A 22014-nucleotide genomic window follows, 5' to 3' on the forward strand; every position below is an offset into this window, starting at 1 on the left:
CCAATCACCACAGCCACACTCTGGTCAGCTAACCTTGAAACAGCAATTCTCCTGCTGTGTCTGAGAATTCAGTTTAGCCATGTTTTTCTTTTTTACTTTGTTGTGTGATGAAAACAGCCGATCGACAAGCACAATGCTTAATCTATGTCTGCAAGTTTTGCTATTTTTTTTTAATGTATGCCCAGATGCCTGGTTGAAAGTGGTTACTTCTCCATCTGCCTCTCTTGTACAAAGACTGCAGTTTTATCATATAATAGCAAGGCAAAGTTTGCAAAAACTTTTGAAGGAAGCCTTTTTATAGGCCTCTCATAGTGGTTCCACGGTGTAAAGGTATATGTGTTGTCTCAGTCAGTCCAGACATATTCCAATGCATATGAATTCCAATATACCATTACATATTCCTACCAGATATGCAAATTCCTCCAGTGCTGAGTAACTTGTCTAACTCTGACTTTTCCAGATGATGATGATCCACATGCTGTTTTCATTCTTACTCACTCCAGCAAGAACAATCTTGGATTGGTCTACAGCAGGGGTCTTCAACGTTTTTCAGGCCAAGGACCCCTTAGCTGAGAGAGAGATGAAGCAAGTACCTACACTACATAGTGCTCACAATAGGGTTCAAGTAGTTAATGTAAAAAATAATCCTATAACACAAAGATTTGGTGGCCCCCCTGTAGTAACTCTGAGGACCCCTAGGGGTCCCGGACCCCCTGTTGAAGACCCCTGGTCAGGCTGGTCTACAGAGTTTTCAAGTGTGTGTGTGTGTGTGTGTGTGTGTGTGTGTGTGTGTGTGTGTGTGTGTGTGTGTGTGTGTACTTTCAGTATTATTGCTAAATATAAATACACATGAAATCTTAAAACACCACCCATATTTACCTAATGTACTTTCATATACTTGAATGAATTCTCACTAAGTTATGTCATTAAATACATTCAAAGGCAAAGGCACCAATGAAATGACATTTAACTATTCACAAGCTGTTGTGAGCAGTCCCATCTTGCCAATTGATTTTATAGAGGGTTATGGTGATGTGCTCCATCTAGAGGGCAACAACGGAACAGCCCCAGGATGAGTGCTATGTTTTTCATGTTTTATATGTTTTGGTCAAAATAAAAACAGAATGATGAACCATTACATAATAAGTTTATGGCCTGCTCACTTTTATTGCTGTACCAACAAAAATAAAATACAAAATACAGCAACAACATTGTTTCAGTGAAGTGGCCAATGAGCTTTCCAGCCTATATAAAAAATCTTCATACAACATTAATCATGTTAATGCATTGCAGACTAAAAAGAAAAGTACATAAAGTTACTATAAAGTTGCTATTTCAGCATACCACAATCATTAAGGCATAGTCAATGCCCGTGTAAACAATTTTCCCGAAAATGTTTCCCTCACACAAATAAAGGTCACACTTTTTCTCAGTATATCAATTTAATCTGAAATGTATCTTCATGGATTAGAGGGAGGTGTACAGCAGCATGACTGTCATCCCTTACACACCGATATCATCCCTCAAAATATTTCAATAAAATAAATATACTTGAAAAAAATGTTGACATACATTTGAAATTTTAAGAACATTTAAATGTGACAAGCGATTTTGGTTTCATCAAGTCTGTGAGGACTTTCAAATAAATCTGCAAAAGGGAGGTACAGAGTGTGGACTCCTATTTTTTTGTTCTTCTATAGTACAATGAACCACATGCCATGGGTTCATATTTAAGACCGGTTGCACAAGGCTCCTCAGTATTTCCGATTAAGATGTCACTCAAGTTCATGAAGAACTTAAAACCGAAATATCCTAAGAGGAAATCTTGAGCGTATATATTTTGAGATAAATCTTAATTTAAGATGCTTCATGCAACCGACCCCAGACTATAATGTGCTATGGCTGTACCTCACCTACGTAGCGTAGTATGGTGGATTAGCCCTGGTATAGAGTAACTTCATACAGAGACTCTTGCACAGATTCATCCATTGATGCACTGAATAATAGTTTGAGGGGAACACATGCAGGGATCCCAAGGAGGCAAGAAAAGAGATACGCCCCAAACCCCCCATTCATCTGGAGAAGTCCACGGTGATACTGGATCCCATTCGTCTCCTAGTGACCATAAATAACCTCTGTGAGCCAGCAGAAGGTTGATATAAAAGCCAGCAGGCCTTGATGGATGAAACACTGAAGCAAAGCAGCTGGAGCGATGTTTCGACGACATACTGGCTCTGCATTTCTGGAACAATACGGAACAAATTAGACGCGATGATGAGCAAACACTGGGCTTTGTGTTTTGTTTGCTTGTTTGGTTCTCTGGTCTTTCTCTTCCACTGAAGCGGTGCCATTGACAACACTGAGAGGAGCTTGGATGTAGAAGACATGAGGGCCAACAACGTCTCTCTGAGTCTCTTTCTCTCTATGTGTGCATTGTTCAAAGCACTGCTGATGCCCCTGATGAGCACAGCAGTTTTTTGGACTAGGCGCCGGTCCAAGTGCTGCGGTAATAAATCAAATGTTTTGTTTATTTTTTTCTCTCTCCATATGGGATGAAATCTGTTTAGCGTTTTTCTACTTTCCTCACATTCCTCACCCTGAAGCCCTTCCTCGCCTCTGGTGCAACCGCCGCAGCAATCAAGGACGCGAGTCGGGGCTGGTCAGTACACGGTCTTTGACTGGCAGCCGATCTCGGGAGGAGATAAGCGTCCAAAGCGTCCGCTGTTGTCCTTCTTCTGCGCAGCTCCAAATCCGTTGCCAACTTTCTGGTGCAGCTCCTCGTCCTCTGTTGGCGTGCTCTCCCCCTCCTCTTCTTCCTCCTCCTCGTTGTCACTCCTCTCATCTTTGGTCATCTGCAGCAGGACAGGGGGAGGATAAGGGGATGTGAGAAAGACAGAGAAAAAGAGAGAGTTTGGGGAGAGGGATAGATGAAGGGACAGATAGGAGGTATTCAGCCGTTTGGAAATGCAACAGACAGAGACAGCACAGCATGTGGCCAGTAGCCAAAGGCAAGGAGAACAAAACGTTCACCTGAAAAACATGCTGAAATCTGAGCTGTGGCAACAAACACCAAGCGACTGTCAATCAAATACCGGTGACCGTTTGCAACTCCCCATAATAATGTTTACTTCTCTAGTAAACCAGACTTCTCGCACATGCATTGTTCCTTCACAAATATAATTCTAAGCACTAAGTCAAAAATAATTAGGTCCCCATGGCAACAAGCTGTTGTCTGTATGCCTGTGCACTGCTGTAATTGTGTCTGGCAGCTGAGCTGGCCAGGCAAGCTGTTTCTAACTGAGTAGCACACGGTTCTGAGCAGCCACCATACAAGCAGCCCAGCCTGTGTACAGATGGACAAAACTAGAGAACGAACAACAGAACAATGAGCACTCAAATTTAGATGAGATATCAGAATTCACTGGCAAAGGGCGAGAGATATCCCTACCAGTAGTAGCATGACAACTACAGCAACGTTCAGCTCCAGTGTGTATGTTAATATGGGCCTTGTTAAATTCCTAATCCTTTGAGACTCTCAAGCTGTTTGGCTGATGTACTTAAATAACCTTGTCAAAAGACAAGTAGAGGAAACTTGTGAAAGTTGTCTGCTGGGTAACTACTGAGCCCTGTAACCCTACATCTGTCCAGGAGACCCCCAAACCTGCGTGATCATCCAATCACATAAAAACCAGCAGCTTCCTTTTAGTTCAGCTCTTGTTTTGTCTCTGGCAAGTCAAAAAAGGGAGGTCTACTGAACAGACTAGATCACTTGGTAATGTCCCTGGGGTCATGACTGTCATGCAAAGATTCAACTCTTGTGCTGAATGACCTCAATAACACTACAGCAATATAGCCAGAAGTAGTCAGAGCTTCTTTTATGTACCTCACCTGCTGGCTAGCAGATGAGTTAACACGTCAGGAGTCAAGTCCTTAAAAAGTCAGGGTTCCATCAGATCCCAGATACGTATATTAAGTACACAGTATTACTAGCAACTAGGGGTGTCAGAAAAAATCGCTTCAAATTCGAGTTAATACGTTTTGTACAAGTTAAAATGTGTGCAAGTATGAATAAATGAGACATGTGTGTTTACATTATTATCAGTTGATACAACCTTTACAATTAAAAAGGCAGCAGACTGGAGTAGATCCTGAAATCCTATGTTTTGAATTGAGAATCGTTTTGAATCGAGAATCATTTTGAATCGAGAATCGTTTTGAATTGAGAATCGTTTTGAATCGGGAAAAAAACTTCGAGAATCGTTTGTTTTGAAAAAATCGAAAAAGATCTGAATCATGACCCCAAGAATCGGAATCGAATCGTGAGATAGCAGACGATTCACAGCCCTACTAGCAACCATGGCACCAACCATACAGTAAGTAGACTTACTTTGCCAAAGAGGAATTTCCTGACCATGCAGAGGATGAGGTAAGCCCAGAATATGTGCAGGAAAAGGAGAACCACCAGCATCACGTTGAAGAAGTAGTAACCAAAGAAGGGAGGGTAGTGGACAATGGGGTAAACCCAGGTACAGTGAATCAGCCTGAAATAAAAACATCTGATTATATCTCAAACTTTATACACATGTGCACATCCAAATTCTAAGATAGGGAGGTTTAAGTCCAGTGTACAGATATACTATATACTGTAAGTTATGGTAAATGTGGGAAAATGGAAATATTACTGACACACACTGACAAGTGATCCGGCTATCCGACTGTAGTTCTTACGTGTTGCGTTGTATGTTATAGTGTCTTTTGTTGTGTTGTAGAGTTGTTGTGTTTTGTGCTGTAGTGTGTTGTGTTGGCGTGTGTTGTGTTGTAGTGTGTTGTGTTGTAGTGTGTTGTGTTCTGGTGTTGTGTTCTGGTGTTTCCCTGAGCAATGTATTGATCAGGAACACTTTGACACATAGACCAGGACCGAGGTGGAACCAGGGAGACCTTCTGATTCCCAGACGGCATCTCTACCTACAGCTATGGCCCACTGTATATTCCGTCCACCACAGATTGCCAACTCGGACATCTTATTGCTTCTGGGGATTCTACAAATGTCTTCTAAATACTTTTTTTTTAATTATAATTTTTGTCCCACAAGTTTTGTAACCCATTTTAATCCTGGGCGCTACTCTCACTCTGCCAACCTGGGGAGAGCCCCGAATTGAGCTCATGCTTCCTTCAATGCATGAGTAGTGAGCAGGCCGCTTCTTATCACCTGACAGGAGGGCGTTTCCCCGATAGGACGTAGCACGTGGAAGGAACACATTATTCCAACCAGTTCCTTTCCCCTCCATCAGGCGCCCGGTTACAATGTTCATTTAAAAAAGAAATATATATATATATATATATAAAAATATATATTCAAAGATTTGCACAACACGATTTTTCAAAAATAGCAGATCTACTTATATATATTATATCTGCTATTTTTGAATAGCCCAAAGAATAAAAATTACACAGATGCCTGGATTGAATGGATTAAGAACCGCTCCTTGGTGGGTGTCAGTGTGCTTTATATTTGTTTTTTATCCACATTTCCTGGTCTGCTGGGAAATGTTAACATTTAGCTGTAAATGTTAACCTTTCCCATTTTTCCACATTTACCGGGGCGGGAAGTGTCCTTGAGCAAGACACTGGACCCCTAACTGCTCCCAATGAGCAGGTTGGTGCTTTGCATAGTTTCCTCTGCTGTCGGTGTGTGAATGTGTGCGTGAATGGGTGAATGTGATGCACATTGTAAAGCGCTTTGTATAAAAGCGATATATATTATTGCGCCATTTACCATTTTCATGTGTCAGCAGCAGTGTAATGCTGAAGATAATGATGAAGTCCTGAAAATCTGGTTTCAATAAATATGGGGGTAGAATATGAACTATTATCACTGAGTACCTGTGCTTTGGCATTTAACATAAAACCCAAGATGTATATACTATACTTTTGTATAGTTTGTATTTGTTAATACAGACTGCCAATGAAAATGAAAAATCATTATAATAAAGAAAATTGTTCAGTTGGAATAGAGATTCTACAGAAAACAAACCTGTTGAAATGATATGAAAAGGTCAACATTTCGATCAACTGAGCAGAGAATGGAAAGGTTGTACAATCTATGTTCATAACCTTTTATGAACATTTTATGAATCAATGTGGAAAAAGGCTGAGTTATTGAAATAAATCAGTGTTGAAAAACTGAAACATCTTGTCCTTGAACTTGCATTGTTTCACCACTACCACATACAGAAACTGCATATGTTTATATAAAAAACAAACAAACATGCACACACATATACACAAACACTTAATTTGTTGGCTTACCAAAACGGGAAGATGATGAGTCGTGTTACCATAAACACTGTGGCAAACACAACAAACAGCGTATTGCAGGTTTTCTCCCATTTGGCATAGTTAAATAACTTTGCAGACTAAAAGAAGGACAAAAAATAGTATCCATAAAAATACAGCAGGATTATTATTATCACTGAATTATTCAAACATAAATCTTTACAGTATATACAATGGGTAAATGAAGTACTGAACGCATCAACTTTTTTCCCAGTAAATATATTTCCAATGACACTATTCATGATTTTTTTTACCAGACATTGGTATGAACTCAAGAATTCCACCCATGTAAAAACATTATAAAAGTAAAGTCCACAAATAATTTATGTGGTATAAAGTGGAATAGCACAGGAAAAAAGTATTGAACACACCACAAAAAAGCAGTATACTAGGCAAGGAAAGGCAATGCACCATCTAATTTCCATAAGTAATTAGTAGGCTATTTCTACCTCCAATTTGTGCAAAAAAAAACATTAGCTGGGTTAGTGCAAATTGATGGGCTATAAAAAGGTTGTTTTGTTTCTTGTGTGACAAGCAGTCACACAAGAAACATCTGATAATGGATAAAAGCAAAGAGGTCTCTCAAGACGTTCACAACCAGATTGTTGTTCAGCATCAGAATGAAGCTGGGTACAGAAGAATTTCAAAGCATCTGAATATTCCAGTAAACACCGTTGGGGCCAATGGCACCGTTGGGACCATTGGAAGTATCACTTCACCATCAACAGGAGCTCGAGCTCCTGGCAAGATTTCTGACCAGGGAGTCAGAGGGATGGTCAGAAGTGTACTCAAAGTGTACACAACGATCCAAAGCACACAGCAAAGGAGACTCTCAACTGGTTTCAGAGAAAGAAAGTCAAGGTGTTAGAATGGCCCAGTCACCTGACTTAAATCCGAGTTGAGGAAACAACTAAAGAAAAGGGTTCACCAGATGGCACTAAAGAATCTCTGAGATTTAAAGACAATCTGTGTGGCGGAATGGGCCAAAATCACACCTGAGCAGTGTGGGCGATTAGTTACTACATACAAGAAGTGTCTTGAAGCTGTCATTACAAACAAAGGCTTCTCCAGTAAGTATCAAATTATTTTCAGTTAGCGCGTTCAATACGTTTTTTTCCAGTGTTATGGCACTTAATTACACATCATTATTATTTATGTATGTATGTTGTGATTTATTTTCATGTGTGGATTACTTGAGTTAATGTCTGGTAGAAATATCCTATGAATTGCATCTTTGGAAATATATACTGAGAAAAAAGATGACACGTTTCTAGAAATATTGGATCGATCGTCAGACAGACAGACTGACTATCTCTAACCCTATGTTATTAGTTGTCCTAAATAACCAATGACCCCCCCAGTGGAAAACACATCTGTTTGGTCCAAAGGCTACACATGGGGTGCTGAATGACCTCAATCACACCCACAGTTCTTCTGCAGAGACAAGCCGGGTGCACTAAGCTCAGTAAGTGTGAATAGGCAGGGTGAATATTTAGATTTTATTTCATATAAGTCATACTACAATGGAAGGGTGCAGCCAGTGTGTGTCTGATAGATAGGCTGCACCAGTTGGTATGTGACATTCTGTTATTAAAAGCAGAAGAATGCCAGAACTCAAGGAAGTGTCCTTCAGGTACTTTTTATTCAAGTAAGGGGGCTTTACACAAACACATTTTGCCAGAGCCTTCCTTATTTCCTGCCGGAATGTGTTTGTGTGATGCCGTGCCGTGCCGTGCCTACTTGAAAAACAAGTAAATGGAGCACACTTCCGTGAGTGCTGGCATTTTTCTGCTTTTACTGAACTCTTCTGAGCCATGCACCCGGTAAACACATTATGACTTGTGCGATAATGTGTGTAATGTGCGAGTATTAAAGTTGCGCTTGCATTATTTTGAATTAGACATTCTATTATTAACCACTTAAACCATATACTGTATACTTTGTTGCTGATGAAGGCCTGAGTAGCCGAAACACGTCCATTTGTCATGACTGCTGTTGCGGTAAATGAAAATCACCTTGTGAGTGCGGATTGTTCCTTATCCTTCGCCCTATCCTTCGCCGGCGCCAACCTGGCGCTAAGCTCTTTTAGCGTCGAGCAGCATGGTATCTTCCCCATGATGCAAGCTTTGTGGCTGTTACAAATCTCTTTGGCATCAATAGCCAATTTGCAAGCTCGTCGCATTGCAACTTGTTGTGAGCTGTTATTTTCACTGACTGTTTGCCTCAGAATAGGGAAGCTAGGGTAAATGTGGTTAATAAATTGTTTGTCTGCTTTATAGATACTGTAGATAGGATAATGAAGACTGACAGGAAGGTGAGGGCAGACAGAGAGGAGAAATTACATGCAACACATGTCCTCCTGAGCTAAGGTTTGACTCCAAATTTCTTTCTTTCTTTATTCTTTATTTGGAACCCCATTAGCTTCCGCTGCCGTGGTCGCTAGTCTTCCTGGGGTCCAAAACACTGTAGTTATGTGGTCATTGCATTAATTGGAAGGCCCTCCATGGGCGTGCAATGAGACATTAAAAGAATCCTGATGGGGGCACCGGTGGATGACCAGATGGTGCCTCAATTCCATGGTTGCAGTGTCCCCAGTTTGATACTGTCTGGAGACCTGTGTTGCATATCGTGCCAACTTTCTACGCTCAGCTTCCTATCTTTCTACACTCTTGTACTCCAGTAGTTCTCAAAGTGGGATTGTTTGAACGCCAGGGGTCATTTGGGTGGCTACAGGGGGTCCCCAGCTAAATGTGTTAATATAGCATAAAAATCTGTTTAACCACTTTAAACATATTTGAAAATAGCCACTACACAAGCTCACAATGTGTCACATCATGATGTGTTGTGAGCTTGTAGATCTGCTATTTTCAAAATATCTTGAAGAAATGTGAAAATAATTGAATATTTGAAACATTTTAACAACACAAATCTTTTATGGGGGTCCCTGGCACAATTCTTTTCCCGATGGGGGTCCACAGCCAAATGCATTTTAATTTGGGTCCTTGAACTGAAAAAGTTTGAGAACCACTGACCCACTCTATCAAAACAAAAAGGAAATGCCTATAAAAAACATTATTTCCTTGTGTGCTTTCTATATTGATCAATAATTCCTTGCCTCACTTTCTTTAGTTTAAAGGTCGAGTGTGGCCCTGACTGACCTCCAGTAAGACATCAGAGGCATCGTGTACAAGCATGACCAGGGTTCCAATGCGGATGTAGTTGACACACCAGGAGAAGGATAGAAGGGTCAGCGTAGCCAGGTGGTGGATGATTTGCTCTTTGAAGTCCTGATGGAGAGAGACAACATTCAGTATTTATGCTTTATTCTATAATCAAGCATAAAGCACTTCCTCATGTAATCTCCCAGTGGTATTCTTAAATGAAATATGGCACATCAAGTCTTGCAGACAAATTTGCAAGAGCTGGTTATGAACCCGACCTTGTCAGCTGTATCAGTCTGTAAAACTGTGGCTCTGAAGCCTCAATCCATACTGATGGCATAGTATGTCTTGTGAAAACTACAGCTTTTACACAGCAAAATCCTGAGTTTTTTACAGCATGGCTCTGCAGGAGGCTAGCAGTCTATAAGAGGGTCGGTGTGTGTGTGTGTATCTGGAGTTAATCTTTCAAACAACTGGATCAATCATTGCCACATTTCTTATGCCCGCTGCCAGTAAGGCAAAGTACCTCCACAATTTCCATGTTTTGTACTTTTTGAAATATTTAATCATGGACGTCAATGGATCTCGGATAGGGCTGAAACGGTGCCCAAATATTTGGAGTCATACGTCAGAGACGAATGACATCACAGGCTGGCCACAAGTCCAAGATCCACATTGAACCACGCCATTCCCACATGTATCCTGAGTTCAACATGATAGGATTTATTTTTAGACTATTTTTCGTTTTTTCTCCCAATTTAATCGTTATTTAAATTCCCATTTCCCCCTCATGTAGTCCCTGTCACTGCTGACTCCTACTGGTTCGCCTTGGGGACGGCTGAGGACAACCACATGCCTGCTCCAATACATTTGATGTAGGGACAGGCATTTGGGCATTTTTTGTAAAAGTGTAGGCTACACGTGGAGTGTTGAGAGTAGTTAAACATAGTGTGTCGTGTTGCCCGTGCCACTGCACACTTGAAAAACAAGTACTACTACAAGGACACTTCCGTGGTGGGTGCTGGCATTCTTCTGCTTTTCCTGAACTCTTCTGAGCCATGCATTGGGAACGATGCCCGTTGGGGACGCATGTCCAACTGGTTATGCAGTATCCATTGTAAGAGTACTTAGTGCAGTACCACTTATCATAGTACTTGAAGGCCTGTCTATGACGTCAATACTATAACATCATATTGATGGCATCAGGGATCTCCACATAATGAGCATAATAGGGACACAGACAGCCGAACAAACAGACGTCATATTGGTGACATCATGGATCTTCATATATGGGGATTTGTGGATTTATAGATATCTTGGGACATTCACTGATCCGACCGTCCTCGCACTGCCTCGGATCGGTTAGTCGATCAGTCAGGCGGTTCGCAAGATATACAGGGGACACACGTGCACGCAGAGATTCAATTACAGGACTTGGACACAGCAACTGTATCATACTGTATGTTTATACTTGAATAAAGTCGTCCCGTCTCACTGTCTCATTACAGACAGAGATGACAAAGTGACTGCCGTGTGATTTCCTAGACGTGTCTTTATCAACTACGGTTTCAGATCAAAGCCTTTTGTTTATTTTAAAATGCAAGGCATTGAAAACTAAAATGAAATATACTGGGTTTATACAGTATGTATGTACATTACAAAGCGATTGTTTCTCCTTTACTTGCCACATGTTTTTGATGTTATTGTTATAGATTCTGTGGTGGCCGGCAACATTGGATAATTTGATACATACAGTACGTTTGATACATACGTACATACAGTACGACAAATATATGAGGTGGAAAATGATGAATAGATGCATAATTAGAAACATTGTGCATGGAAGGACTGTGCATGGATGAGTAGCAGGCGGATTTACCAGCTCACACTGTACTCACCTTCCTCTTTACGTCAAAGGTAACACTGAAGAGTAGAGAACCATAGAAGCTCATCTCCAAGATGTAATACCAGTACTGAGACTCCAGCATGGACTATATGGAGACACACAGAGAGATAGACAGTAAGTTAAAGAGAGTGAAAGAGAGAGAGACAAACGCACGCACGCACGCACGCACGCACGCACGCACGCACGCACGCACGCACGCACGCACACACACACACACACACACACACACACACACACACACACACACACACACACACACACACACACACACACACACACACACACACACACACACACACACACACACACACACACACACACACACACACACACACACACACACACACACACACCATTTTGATTTGTTTTGATTGTTCTCCTTCACACTTGCATGTACAGTAAAGGTATGAGAGAGAGAGAGAGAGAGAGAGAGAGAGAGAGAGAGAGAGAGAGAGAGAGAGAGAGAGAGAGAGAGAGAGAGAGAGAGAGAGAGAGAGAGCGAGCTGCAGAGTTATGGAGGAGGGCACATGTAACATGAGCGCACATTGAATCTCGGTCATACAGAAAAGGACTGTAAACAAAGACGGATCTCCTAAGGCCATGCTCTTTGTCTGAGGCCCACTAACTGGGGGAGGGAAGCAACTCTGTATGAATCCCTGTCTGTTATGCAGCTTACCCCCTCCATGTTCAGTTTACCCCACCATCAACAGTGTACCCCCACCATCATCAGTTTACCCCACCATCAACAGTGTACCCCCACCCTCATCAGTTTACCCCACCATCAACAGTGTACCCCCACCATCATCAGTTTCGCTCAATGCTTTTGGATAATGTAGGTCTGGGATCATACATAATCCTCACACCAGTGTGCCAGGGTGAGTGACATCATTTCTCTTTTGATTAAGGTCCCTGGCACATACTAAGGACCACAGGGATCTAATCCAGACGCGCATTCCTCCGCTCGTAAAAACAACGAGAACGCAGGCCCGCTTCTAAATAAGGACCTGTGGGGTTGTTTTGTTTGGACGCGAGGTGCGAATTATCAGAGGTTTTATGGAGCAGAAAGCGGCCATAAATCTGGAAATTTGCATTTGAGAATGTTATCAAGCCGAGAGCGGGAGGCCATTAAGAGTGTTGCGTGTGTACATTCTCATACAGGTGGACAGACTGATGTGTGTACAGAGTAAGCCAGAGCTCTGTGAAGGTGATTAGACGCATAAATAGCTGAAAACACATAAAGCACACAACCTCACATATACAGACCTGCTTTGGAAAGCCTGTCCATACTTCTCGAGTATCATAAAACCATTCTTTCTGAAAAAAAGAATGGAGGAAAAGCATAGAGACACAATACAGTTTCATTAATACACTTCAATGTTAAAGCAGCTTTAGAGAACCAATGCTGACATTCATTTATTGTTATTCTGTTTGTGTGTGTGTGTGTGTGTGTGTGTGTGTGTGTGTGTGTGTGTGTGTGTGTGTGTGTGTGTGTGTGTGTGTGTGTGTGTGTGTGTGTGTGTGTGTGCGTGCGTGCGTGCGTGCGTGCGTGCGTGCGTGCGTGCGTGCGTGCGTGCGTGCGTGCGTGCGTGCGTGCGTGCGTGCGTGCGTGCGTGCGTGCGTGCGTGCGTGCGTGCGTGCGTGCATGCATGCGTGTGTGCGTGCGTGTGTGCGTGTGTCATCAGAGCAACACAGATCTACACCACCAGGTCTCCATTCTCAAACAGTACCCACTAGGCGTAACGTATCCTCATGAAGACAAGTCTCATGGCTAAAACTGAGGTGCATCTACAGCAATTGAATATTGAAGCCTGATCTCATCCAGCACATTGCCAACCAAAATCAAGAGAGCCATTGTGTTATTGAAGACAAGCTACTGATGAATGGTTTCGACCTCATCAACTTCATATGCGACAACGGCATTGCCTGCTATACCAAACAGGGAATAAATCCAAGAGCCCTCCAGAAATCTCCAGCCAACTCTGCCATTGAATGGTGCACCATAGAAGCCATGCGCACCACAAACCATCACCTGCTGAGTTGGAAATATTTTTCCTCCCCACCATCCCTGTGAACTCATTTGTCTACGTGGATTTCAACTGTAGAAACATCAGATGGGGGTACTTGAGCACTGACAGGACTGGCTCTATTGTCAGCGACTTGGCTGAAAGTAAAACCCTTCACTTGCTATTTGACAACAATGACCCCAGACCTTCTTACTCTGGTAGACATGGCACTTGGACATGCCCAGACCTGTCATTTGTCTCCAACAACATAAGCAGATGCTGCAACAGAATGGTGCTCCTGTACATAGGTTCCTTAGATCCGGTCACTCCCCTATCATTATGTGGCCCCTGGTGTGACTATTGTCATGGCGGAGCCCTGAATAGTGTTTGTGCCAAGTTTAGTGGGGTTCAGAGCAACAGTGCGTCTGTGGCCCCTGACGTGGCCCCTGGTGTGACTATTGTCATGGCAGAGCCCTGAATAGTGTTTGTGCCAAGTTTGGTGCGGATCGAAGCCTCGCAAATCCGGATGTTACGTATGTGATGTCCGCGGTCCAGCCTCTAGTTTTAATATAAGATGTGAATGAAACTGTACCTGCCGTGACACTTACATTATGTTGCAGTCAAACCCATGTTCTTTATGTGTGGGGTGTATGGGTAATTTCTCTGGTATGGAAGCAATTTCTTTTTCAGCAAGCATGCACCTTTTAAATATCTTATCATGTTTTTTCACAAGGTCATTATTGTTATTGCTTATGGAGTCACATATAAACAATATCTGTGGGCTGTAGTGATACTGTATGTGTCATTCAGGGTAAAAAAATATTGTCATTCAGTGTAACACCAGCATTTTATATTGAAATACTTTGTTTTGTTGTCTCAGAGAGACAAAAATAAATCTCAAAGGATGTTAACGACTTTTGCTTGTAGCTTTTTTCCAGTGCACTGCTAGGCAGGATGTCGAACTCGCGACAAGCTGTCAAGCTGGATTACCAGCATATGTGGTATACGCCTGGACCGCTAGGCCAATAAACCTTCAACAACTTTGCTGTTTTATTTTATTGCTACTTTGAAAACCTTACATGTCTTTGACCTTTCGAGCATGAATATAGCCGATCTACAACCTCACAAGGTGTCTCAGTGGGACGTGTTTTTCACAGTAGATCGGCAATATTCATTATTTTTGGTGCGCAATAAATTTACCCTGACAGTTGATTGTGATGTGTGATGACAGCCTGTTTTTGTTTTCATCCAACTCATTTGAGATAGGAGGAGCTCAGTGCTAACATAGCATTAAGCATTCAAGTACAAAAAATCCCAGTTTTCAGATGACAACGACTCCCTTTCACAGACAGCAGCCCTTGTTTTTAAACAGCCCGTAAAGCAAATATATTGTTCTGTTCTTGGGAGTTGCCATCAACCCACAATTTTAATGAGTATCTTCTCTTTTGGATGAGTGTCACAATGTCGCAAATGACTTGTTTGAACCACTGATGATTCCCTATATTAGATGGACTTATAGCATCACATACTTACATCATAAAGGGCTACTATTCCTCCGATGAGTGCAAACAGATAGAAGGTGAATCTCCAGCTGGCGGGGATATGAATGGACCATGGTTATTAGTAGTTAAGTAGTTTCATCTGCCAAGCATAAACACAGGCACGCATGCATGCATGCACAAACACGCACGCACGCATGCACGCACGCAATTTTCACCTGGCCTCTCTGAACTTCTTAAGGACGCCAGGACGGTCCAGGTTCCGTCTCCTCCTGAACCAGCGCTCCACTTGCCTGACGGACAGACTGCTTTTCTTAGACAGCCCATCAATGTCTGCCTAGATAGGAGTGAACACACACAACACACACACACACACGCGCACACACACGTACTTGTGAGGGCATCAACATTTTAGGACAGCAATTTTATAAATTCAATTGAATTTCTTGTTGCTATTTTTAACCCTATTACACGATGTGTCACAGCGCGACATGCGAGCTTGAAGATCTGCTATTTCCGGTGCACGACACTAGCACGCAGCTAAGTATAAATCAGGCATGAGTCCAATTTCCCAAAAGTTAACCCAACCTCTAAATGCCTAATCCTAACCTTAATCTATTCCCAATTATAACTAACACAAACAATCTTTTGTTTAACCATAAACCAACCACCACGAAATTTGTAGGGACAATTGGCCCTCATAAGTATAGTAATGCAAGTACACACATACACACACACACACACACACACACACACACACACACACACACACACACACACGCACAGTCCTATGATATTACACATAGCTAGATTGAGCACTACAAAGAAGATAAGATGAACCTTTATGGATGCCCGCAGGACAATTCTGGAGTCACAGTGAGAATGAACACAAGAGAATCAACAAACAAACCAAGATAAATAAGAATATAAATATAAAGAACAAATAAAATACTGAGGTACTAGATATCTGCAGTGGATCTCTGAATGAGTGAATAAGTAAACATACGTTATCTACCGATAAATATAAATGTACAGTAATAATATAATCAAATGCCAAATATGTTATTAGATTGCATGTTTTTAGACAGTTTTCTTGGTATCAAAGTTACTTTGTAGAACTGAATTGATCATGACCATTTACCCTCTAGTTTGTTGACTAGGGTACATGCCACTTAGTTACTGCAGATCTTGCATTTTGTAGTCGCTCTGGATAAGAGTGTCCGATAAATGCCCTTAAATTCTAAATAGTATATCTTGTGGGATGTTGGCTAGATAGAAAACATCAAAGCAGTTTTAGCAGAGAAAAGAGAAAAGAAAAACGTCTGCTGTCGTGAGACCTCGGTAATCCCATCAAAGAAAAGCTAGACCCCTCTGAAGAAAACACACAACAGGGGGCAATGAAACTACACACACACATACACGCGCTGTCAAACACCTCATGAAGAAAGATTAGTCATGTGTGAGTCATATGTGTAAACACCACTACACCCCACTTCATCCCTAATGACCTCATGAGGGACTAGGATCGTATGCCTCGTATATAGCCTCAGTATTAGTGACCTGTCTATAGACATCTGCATCACAGGCATGAATGTCAGCATGCGTGAGAACGGAGAGAGCCGAATGTAATCTATGTTGGCAGGAGAGAGAGTCCATTACCTTGGCAACATTCTTGGTTAACCTCTGCTACCCCCCGAAAAACACTCCATCAAGCCAAGTGCCCTGTCTACCATCAATACATGAAATGTTGTGTACTCCGTCTCTTAGAGACCCCACATTGTTTTACAGGGATTTCACAGAGTTTGTATACAAGAGCAAGCCAAGGTGGTGTCTTCACCATTGGTCTCACTGGAGCATGTGGATTAGGATGAGATTACCTGCCCAGGGTTTCTGGAATGACAAACGTAGTGAAGTTCCAGGATGGGGTTGTCCACGACTCTCAATTGAACCGTCTCCTTGATGCCTGCAGTGGTGGCGAGGGGTGTTGCTATGAACCTGGGACAGAAAATTGTAATGGAACTGATGTTATGGATAAGAGTAAACAAATCACTAATGAACAAATCACTAATGAACACACAGTGTGTGTACACTGTGTGTTCATTAGTGATGAACAGTGGTCATTTAAGGAAAGGATATGGATATACAGTACCTGGCCATTTCCCCATTGAAACACCTACTTATAGCGTTGTTTAAAAAACAGATGTGACACGAGCCACATAAAGTGCTGATTCATAAAGCCTGAGAGTCTGGAATCTATTAAACAATACCAACAGAAGGTACAGTATGGTAAAGCACAAACATTTTTCATGTCATGAACACCCAATGACTCCCATTTTATTAGAATAGTCACTTGTAACGTTTTGTATTCTTTTTTGATTTCTCTACTTCTCAATTTCAACTGAAATGAAATTAAGTATAGTTAAATTAAACTACTCCTTATTTGGCTGTGGACTCCCTAGATCCCCCCTCCCTTAAGGACCCCTGGCGGTTCCCGGACCCCACTTTTAAAACCAGTGGTATGTCCACCACGGTGGAGACTAATCCTCTGGCCGGCCATATGAGCAGTTATGCTAGGTGGGGACTGAGGAGGGAATTTTTTGTCGCTAGACTAGCAACTCCTACAAGTTTAGCCTGGAAACTCGACGAATCTGCCAGTGCAAAAATAAATATATATAGCCCTCGGCGAGATTTTAATATCTACACAGTGATTTTAGTCTGGCCATGCCAGGCTACTACAAGTTGGTCAAGGGTGTCTGTCGTCAGGAGTGTTGAACAGTGAGGAATAGGGTGTTCCTCCACAGTATAGCTACATCTTCCCAGTGAGGCTCCTCATTGGCAGGTGAAAAAAGCAGCGGGCGATTCCATGTGTGTGCAGCGGCATGTGGTTTCAATACCATGCCTAGGACCAACCAGTTGGACGACCAAACAGTATAGGGGTCAGCAGTGACAAGTTTACACAACAGTGTGGGAAATTAGGAATTGGCATAAGGACTACATTGGAAGAAACCAAAAACTATTGGTATATTTGACTGATATATGAATTGTGGGAATTGTGGGGCCTTACCTTTCAAACAGGTATCTGATGAGTAAGAAGGCCAAAGCGTAGGGGAACGTGACGTAGAGGTGCGAGGCCTTGGCGTAAACACGTCCATCTCTGTCCTCCAGGTCGGACCATGTCAGGTTGACCGGCAACCAGATGCGGTCCCACCAGAACCACTCGTAAAGCGTGTCAAACATTCCTACCACACCGGCAGGATAAGTGAGCAGCTTCAGATAAACACAAGAGGAGGGGTAAGTTGAGTGATGTAACACTGGGCATGGTATTTGTGAAGCAAAAAGATAAGATCAAGGTTCAAGTTTCAAGGTTTCTTTATTGTTATCTTGTGTACAAGTACAGAAGAGTAAAATAATTTTGTTCTGGTTTCCTCAGACATTGTAGCAGCAGTAATAATAATAATACAATGACATGGGAATAAAATAAAGATAGCAGAAGTATCAATACATGTCCATTGGTCCCATTGCTTAAGGTGCATGAAGGTGCTATGTGCAAGGGTCTTACTCCTAAGTTATGAACATCTTGTCACTTGACGTGGCAGCATCTGAAACAGCTTGTGGTTGGGGTGGCTATGAACTTTGATGGTCCTACAAGATTTGTTGGCCATGGTATACGTCCTGGTTTGAGGGAAGCTCACTCCCACTGATGAGTTCAGCTGTCTGCACTACCCCATGCATTGCTTTGTGGTTGAGGTCAGTACAGTTCCCATACCAGGCAGTATTTTCCCCCCCAACATTTTGCCGTTTCAACAAAAGAGTCATGAGGGTAGAGAAGGAAACACCGGAAACAAAGTCATATAACAAGGAGACACAATGTCAACTATACTGTATATAAGGTGCATGGTAAACTAAGGACTCATTAAAAGTAGGGTAAGCGATATTTTTGGGTTAAAATAAGTGTTAAATAGATCTATATCATATTTATAGAGTTTGTTTAGTAACTCCAGCTTTTTAGTAAACAGAAAATGCTTTTTCAGGTTGGGATGCCTATTTTATCCAACCCGGCGAGAGAACTTGCACAGAATACAATACAGATGAAACAAGTGAAAATGGAAATGATGGCACTAAGAATGAGCAGACAAAATTGGAACTGGAAAAATATTCAATTGAAGCTGATAAATGGGTACTCTTTCCTGATTGGCTGAAATTGTTCAACCCACCTGAAGACTTTCTGTTTATTAAACAGCTGGAGAGACGGGGAGATCTCTGTTACTGAACAAACACTCTAGAACACTGATTACTATCAGAATATAGTGCTTTAACCTTTTAACAAAAAGTTGTTTTTTGTTTTGTTTTAACCCAAAAATATCACTTACCCTACCTTTAATGAATGGCAACATAAATAATTGTTTACTGGGCGTGACTACAGATTCAGGGGCTGGAGCCAGGCAACTTTATAGCAGGTGCATAGTCTCTGGTCAAAGAAGCTCCGGGTTAAGTGCAGAATAGGTTTCCAAAACAAATATTGACACGGTCAACCCTCTTTCTTGAGATTCCATTCCACACCCACAGAGAAACACACAGGGAACAAGGAAGAATGGGGAGAAACCCGCACTGGCAGAAAGTCTGTGTCCTGGTCTGGCCATACATCACAGAACAAACCGGTTAGTAACGGGTGATTTACACTTTGCTGCACGCCGGTGTCGTGTATCCAAGTCTAAATCAGGCATAACGATAACATTTGTGTGTGAGTGAGTGTGCATGTGTATGTGTTTGCATCCATGCTGTTGGAGGTAAAACACCCCTGCTGTAACAGTCAACAACATCTATAGGGGTCCTGGGCTGAGTCATGCTGACAAGAGGCCTATTTACTCCTTTTGTCAGCCACTAATGTGAGATAAGTTCTTCAATCTCCCACACGTACAACAATCCAAAACAACTAGAGCACCAATCTCCCACACGTACAACAATCCAAAACAACTAGAGCACCAGGGGACTATCTATTACCTTTCAATCTGTCCTGAACAGAGACACTGAATCAGGGAGTCATTGACGACAGTGGAGTAAAGGTGAAGGCCCTGATTACTGAAAGTACTGTAGGTGGATATGAAAGTCCGTTGAGAGGTGGTCTCTCCCACAGTGACATAATGACAACACTAACAGCTGTCACTATTTATTGCAGCAGAAGGGGGGCATATCAGCTGGAAATAATATGATTACAAAGCAATTAAGAGACTTCAGTGGTCCTACAGAGGTAATGACCAGAAATATATGATGCATAACATAACACATGGTCTCATTACAGCCAACACATAAAATAACAGCGAGATTTGACGTTTTTTTGTAATGCAAAACAAGTGTAGGCTTAATGTGACATGGTTTGACATATTCATTAGTATAAGATAGAAATACATAGCAACTGCAACACAGGCTTTTGCTATGTAATAGCATGGGTCAGGGCAAGCTATAGTGGGGGCTTGCATTCATTGGGACATGATGATGTAGAGCTTATGTCAGCACATACATACCTTCAGTGGCAGAGTGTGAAGCATTCATCACTACACAGTGGAACATAGTGGAACAACTTGACCTGAATATGCTAACCGGACCAAACCCAATAAAATGTTACAATACAATTATCACCAGCACTTCATTATAATATGGGTCTTTGTTCCCCATTGTGGGATAATGTAATAATACTAAACGACCAACATGTTGCCAACATGATAGTCACTTTATTAGCCTCAACTTTCTGTTCTTCTGCCAAAGCAGAACAATATTTTCCGTCATTGATAACTACGCTTTTATTGTTGCATTCTAATTCACCAGGGATTCCCTCAGTGACACATGACAAAACATATTGAGTCTTCATACTGTATGGTAGAAGTGAAATAAAAAACAGATATGAAGGGAAAAGATTGGCAGACAATAATCACTGAATAATTCAGATATGGAAGTGTCAGCCTTTATTATGTATAATAACGTTCTGGTGGAGTTAATGGATTTTTTTGTGAGACAAAAGGCGGCCAAATTAAACATATTAAGACAAAAGACATCAGTTAACAATCAAAAGCAGCCAACTGAGTTTTTACAGATACAAACATGTCCAGAGGGAGAACAGAAAATACGAGAGCAGAAAACTGGTTAAGAATCAGTTACAGATGGTTAATTACCATAATGGCAGTCAACACTTATCTGGCAATAGATATCCTTCAAACTGTGAATCAAAGCCAGATAGACAACAGTAATGAAGAAAAAAGAAAAGAAAAAACTATTATAATCCAAAGCTTTCCACATGAAAGTAGTACACAGAGTTTTGGACAGTTGAGGGTCAGTACATTGTGCGCTGACCTACTGAGAACAGAAGCTTTATTCATCCCAACTCAGCCATGACAAAGCTTACAGCGCCTACACCTGAGCAAACTTCACTTAACTGCAAATTCCACTCTAGTACTTCTCCCACCTTTAGCTTACCTTCAGGCTGCCAAATCCAGGCAGCCTAACCAGTATAGGACATATCGACATAATCCATTTACAACAAGATAACTATGACAAAGGACTACAACTTATACACAAGCTACGACAGCAGAGGGGAAGATTTACATATTTAGCTTCAAGGTCATAGTTAAAACAAGGCTTACCTTGCCACAGTGTATGCCTGGCAGAAGGTGAGGAGTGCTGTTTTAACACCGGTTGACTGTTGTTCTAGCGTTTGCTGCAGGGAATCAAAACGCATGACAAAATCCTCTATTCCGCTACACAGCAAGCTCCTAGGTAGGCAGACACTCTCCCTTTGTTTGACATTCTTTAGGGTTACACCCAGCTCAGGCACAATTGCCTGGGTGTTTTTTTTTTACCCTCCAGGTAGCAGGCACAGAGGTAGAATAGCAGATTACCAAAGCTCATGCTTTCTCTCTCTCGTGTACACACACTGCCCTCAAGGGATCCTCAAAACACTGTTTGTATGGTTTCTGATAACATACAAAGAGGGATACTCTCCCACATAACATTCTCTCTGGTTAAAAAAACAAACCAAAAAAAAAATCGATCTGTGTGAAGGGTGATGGTGTAAAATATGCATGTTGTTGACATTTCTAAATTATATTTGATAGGGT

General features: G+C 41.8%; 1 protein-coding gene across 2 annotated transcripts; it reads right to left on the reverse strand.

Moving 5' to 3' along the window:
- Positions 1-1152: 1152 nt before the first annotated feature.
- cers3a (ceramide synthase 3a) lies at positions 1153-21901 on the reverse strand. 2 transcript variants are annotated; one of them, XM_080415580.1, is made up of 11 exons: positions 21541-21901; positions 17970-18172; positions 16783-16900; positions 15124-15242; positions 14940-14997; positions 12667-12717; positions 11396-11488; positions 9495-9623; positions 6310-6416; positions 4388-4541; positions 1153-2852 (listed from the first exon to the last, which is right to left on the reverse strand). In XM_080415580.1, the coding sequence occupies exons 2-11, from the start codon at positions 18140-18142 to the stop codon at positions 2661-2663; spliced, it is 1194 nt and encodes a 397-aa protein (XP_080271706.1). In that variant the 5' UTR covers positions 18143-18172; positions 21541-21901; the 3' UTR covers positions 1153-2660. The 2 variants fall into 2 exon arrangements, with proteins under 2 accessions (XP_080271706.1, XP_080271707.1); XM_080415581.1 differs by lacking the exon at positions 21541-21901 and adding an exon at positions 18465-21513.
- Positions 21902-22014: the final 113 nt, after the last annotated feature.

The sequence above is a fragment of the Gymnoscopelus braueri genome (genome assembly GCF_963280865.1).
Source record: "Gymnoscopelus braueri genome assembly, chromosome: 1".
Taxonomy (NCBI): domain Eukaryota; kingdom Metazoa; phylum Chordata; class Actinopteri; order Myctophiformes; family Myctophidae; genus Gymnoscopelus; species Gymnoscopelus braueri.

Bases quoted from the DNA above. Each gene is read 5' to 3' on its own strand.
- cers3a (XM_080415580.1), bottom strand. From the start codon at position 18,142: ATGTTTGACACGCTTTACGAGTGGTTCTGGTGGGACCGCATCTGGTTG. The intron at 14,998-15,123 runs GTGAAAATTGCG...TATCCCCGCCAG, and splicing joins AAGAAGTTCAGAGAGGCCAG to CTGGAGATTCACCTTCTATC. The intron at 2,853-4,387 runs GTAAGTCTACTT...GTCCTGCTGCAG, and splicing joins GGAAATTCCTCTTTGGCAAA to ATGACCAAAGATGAGAGGAG.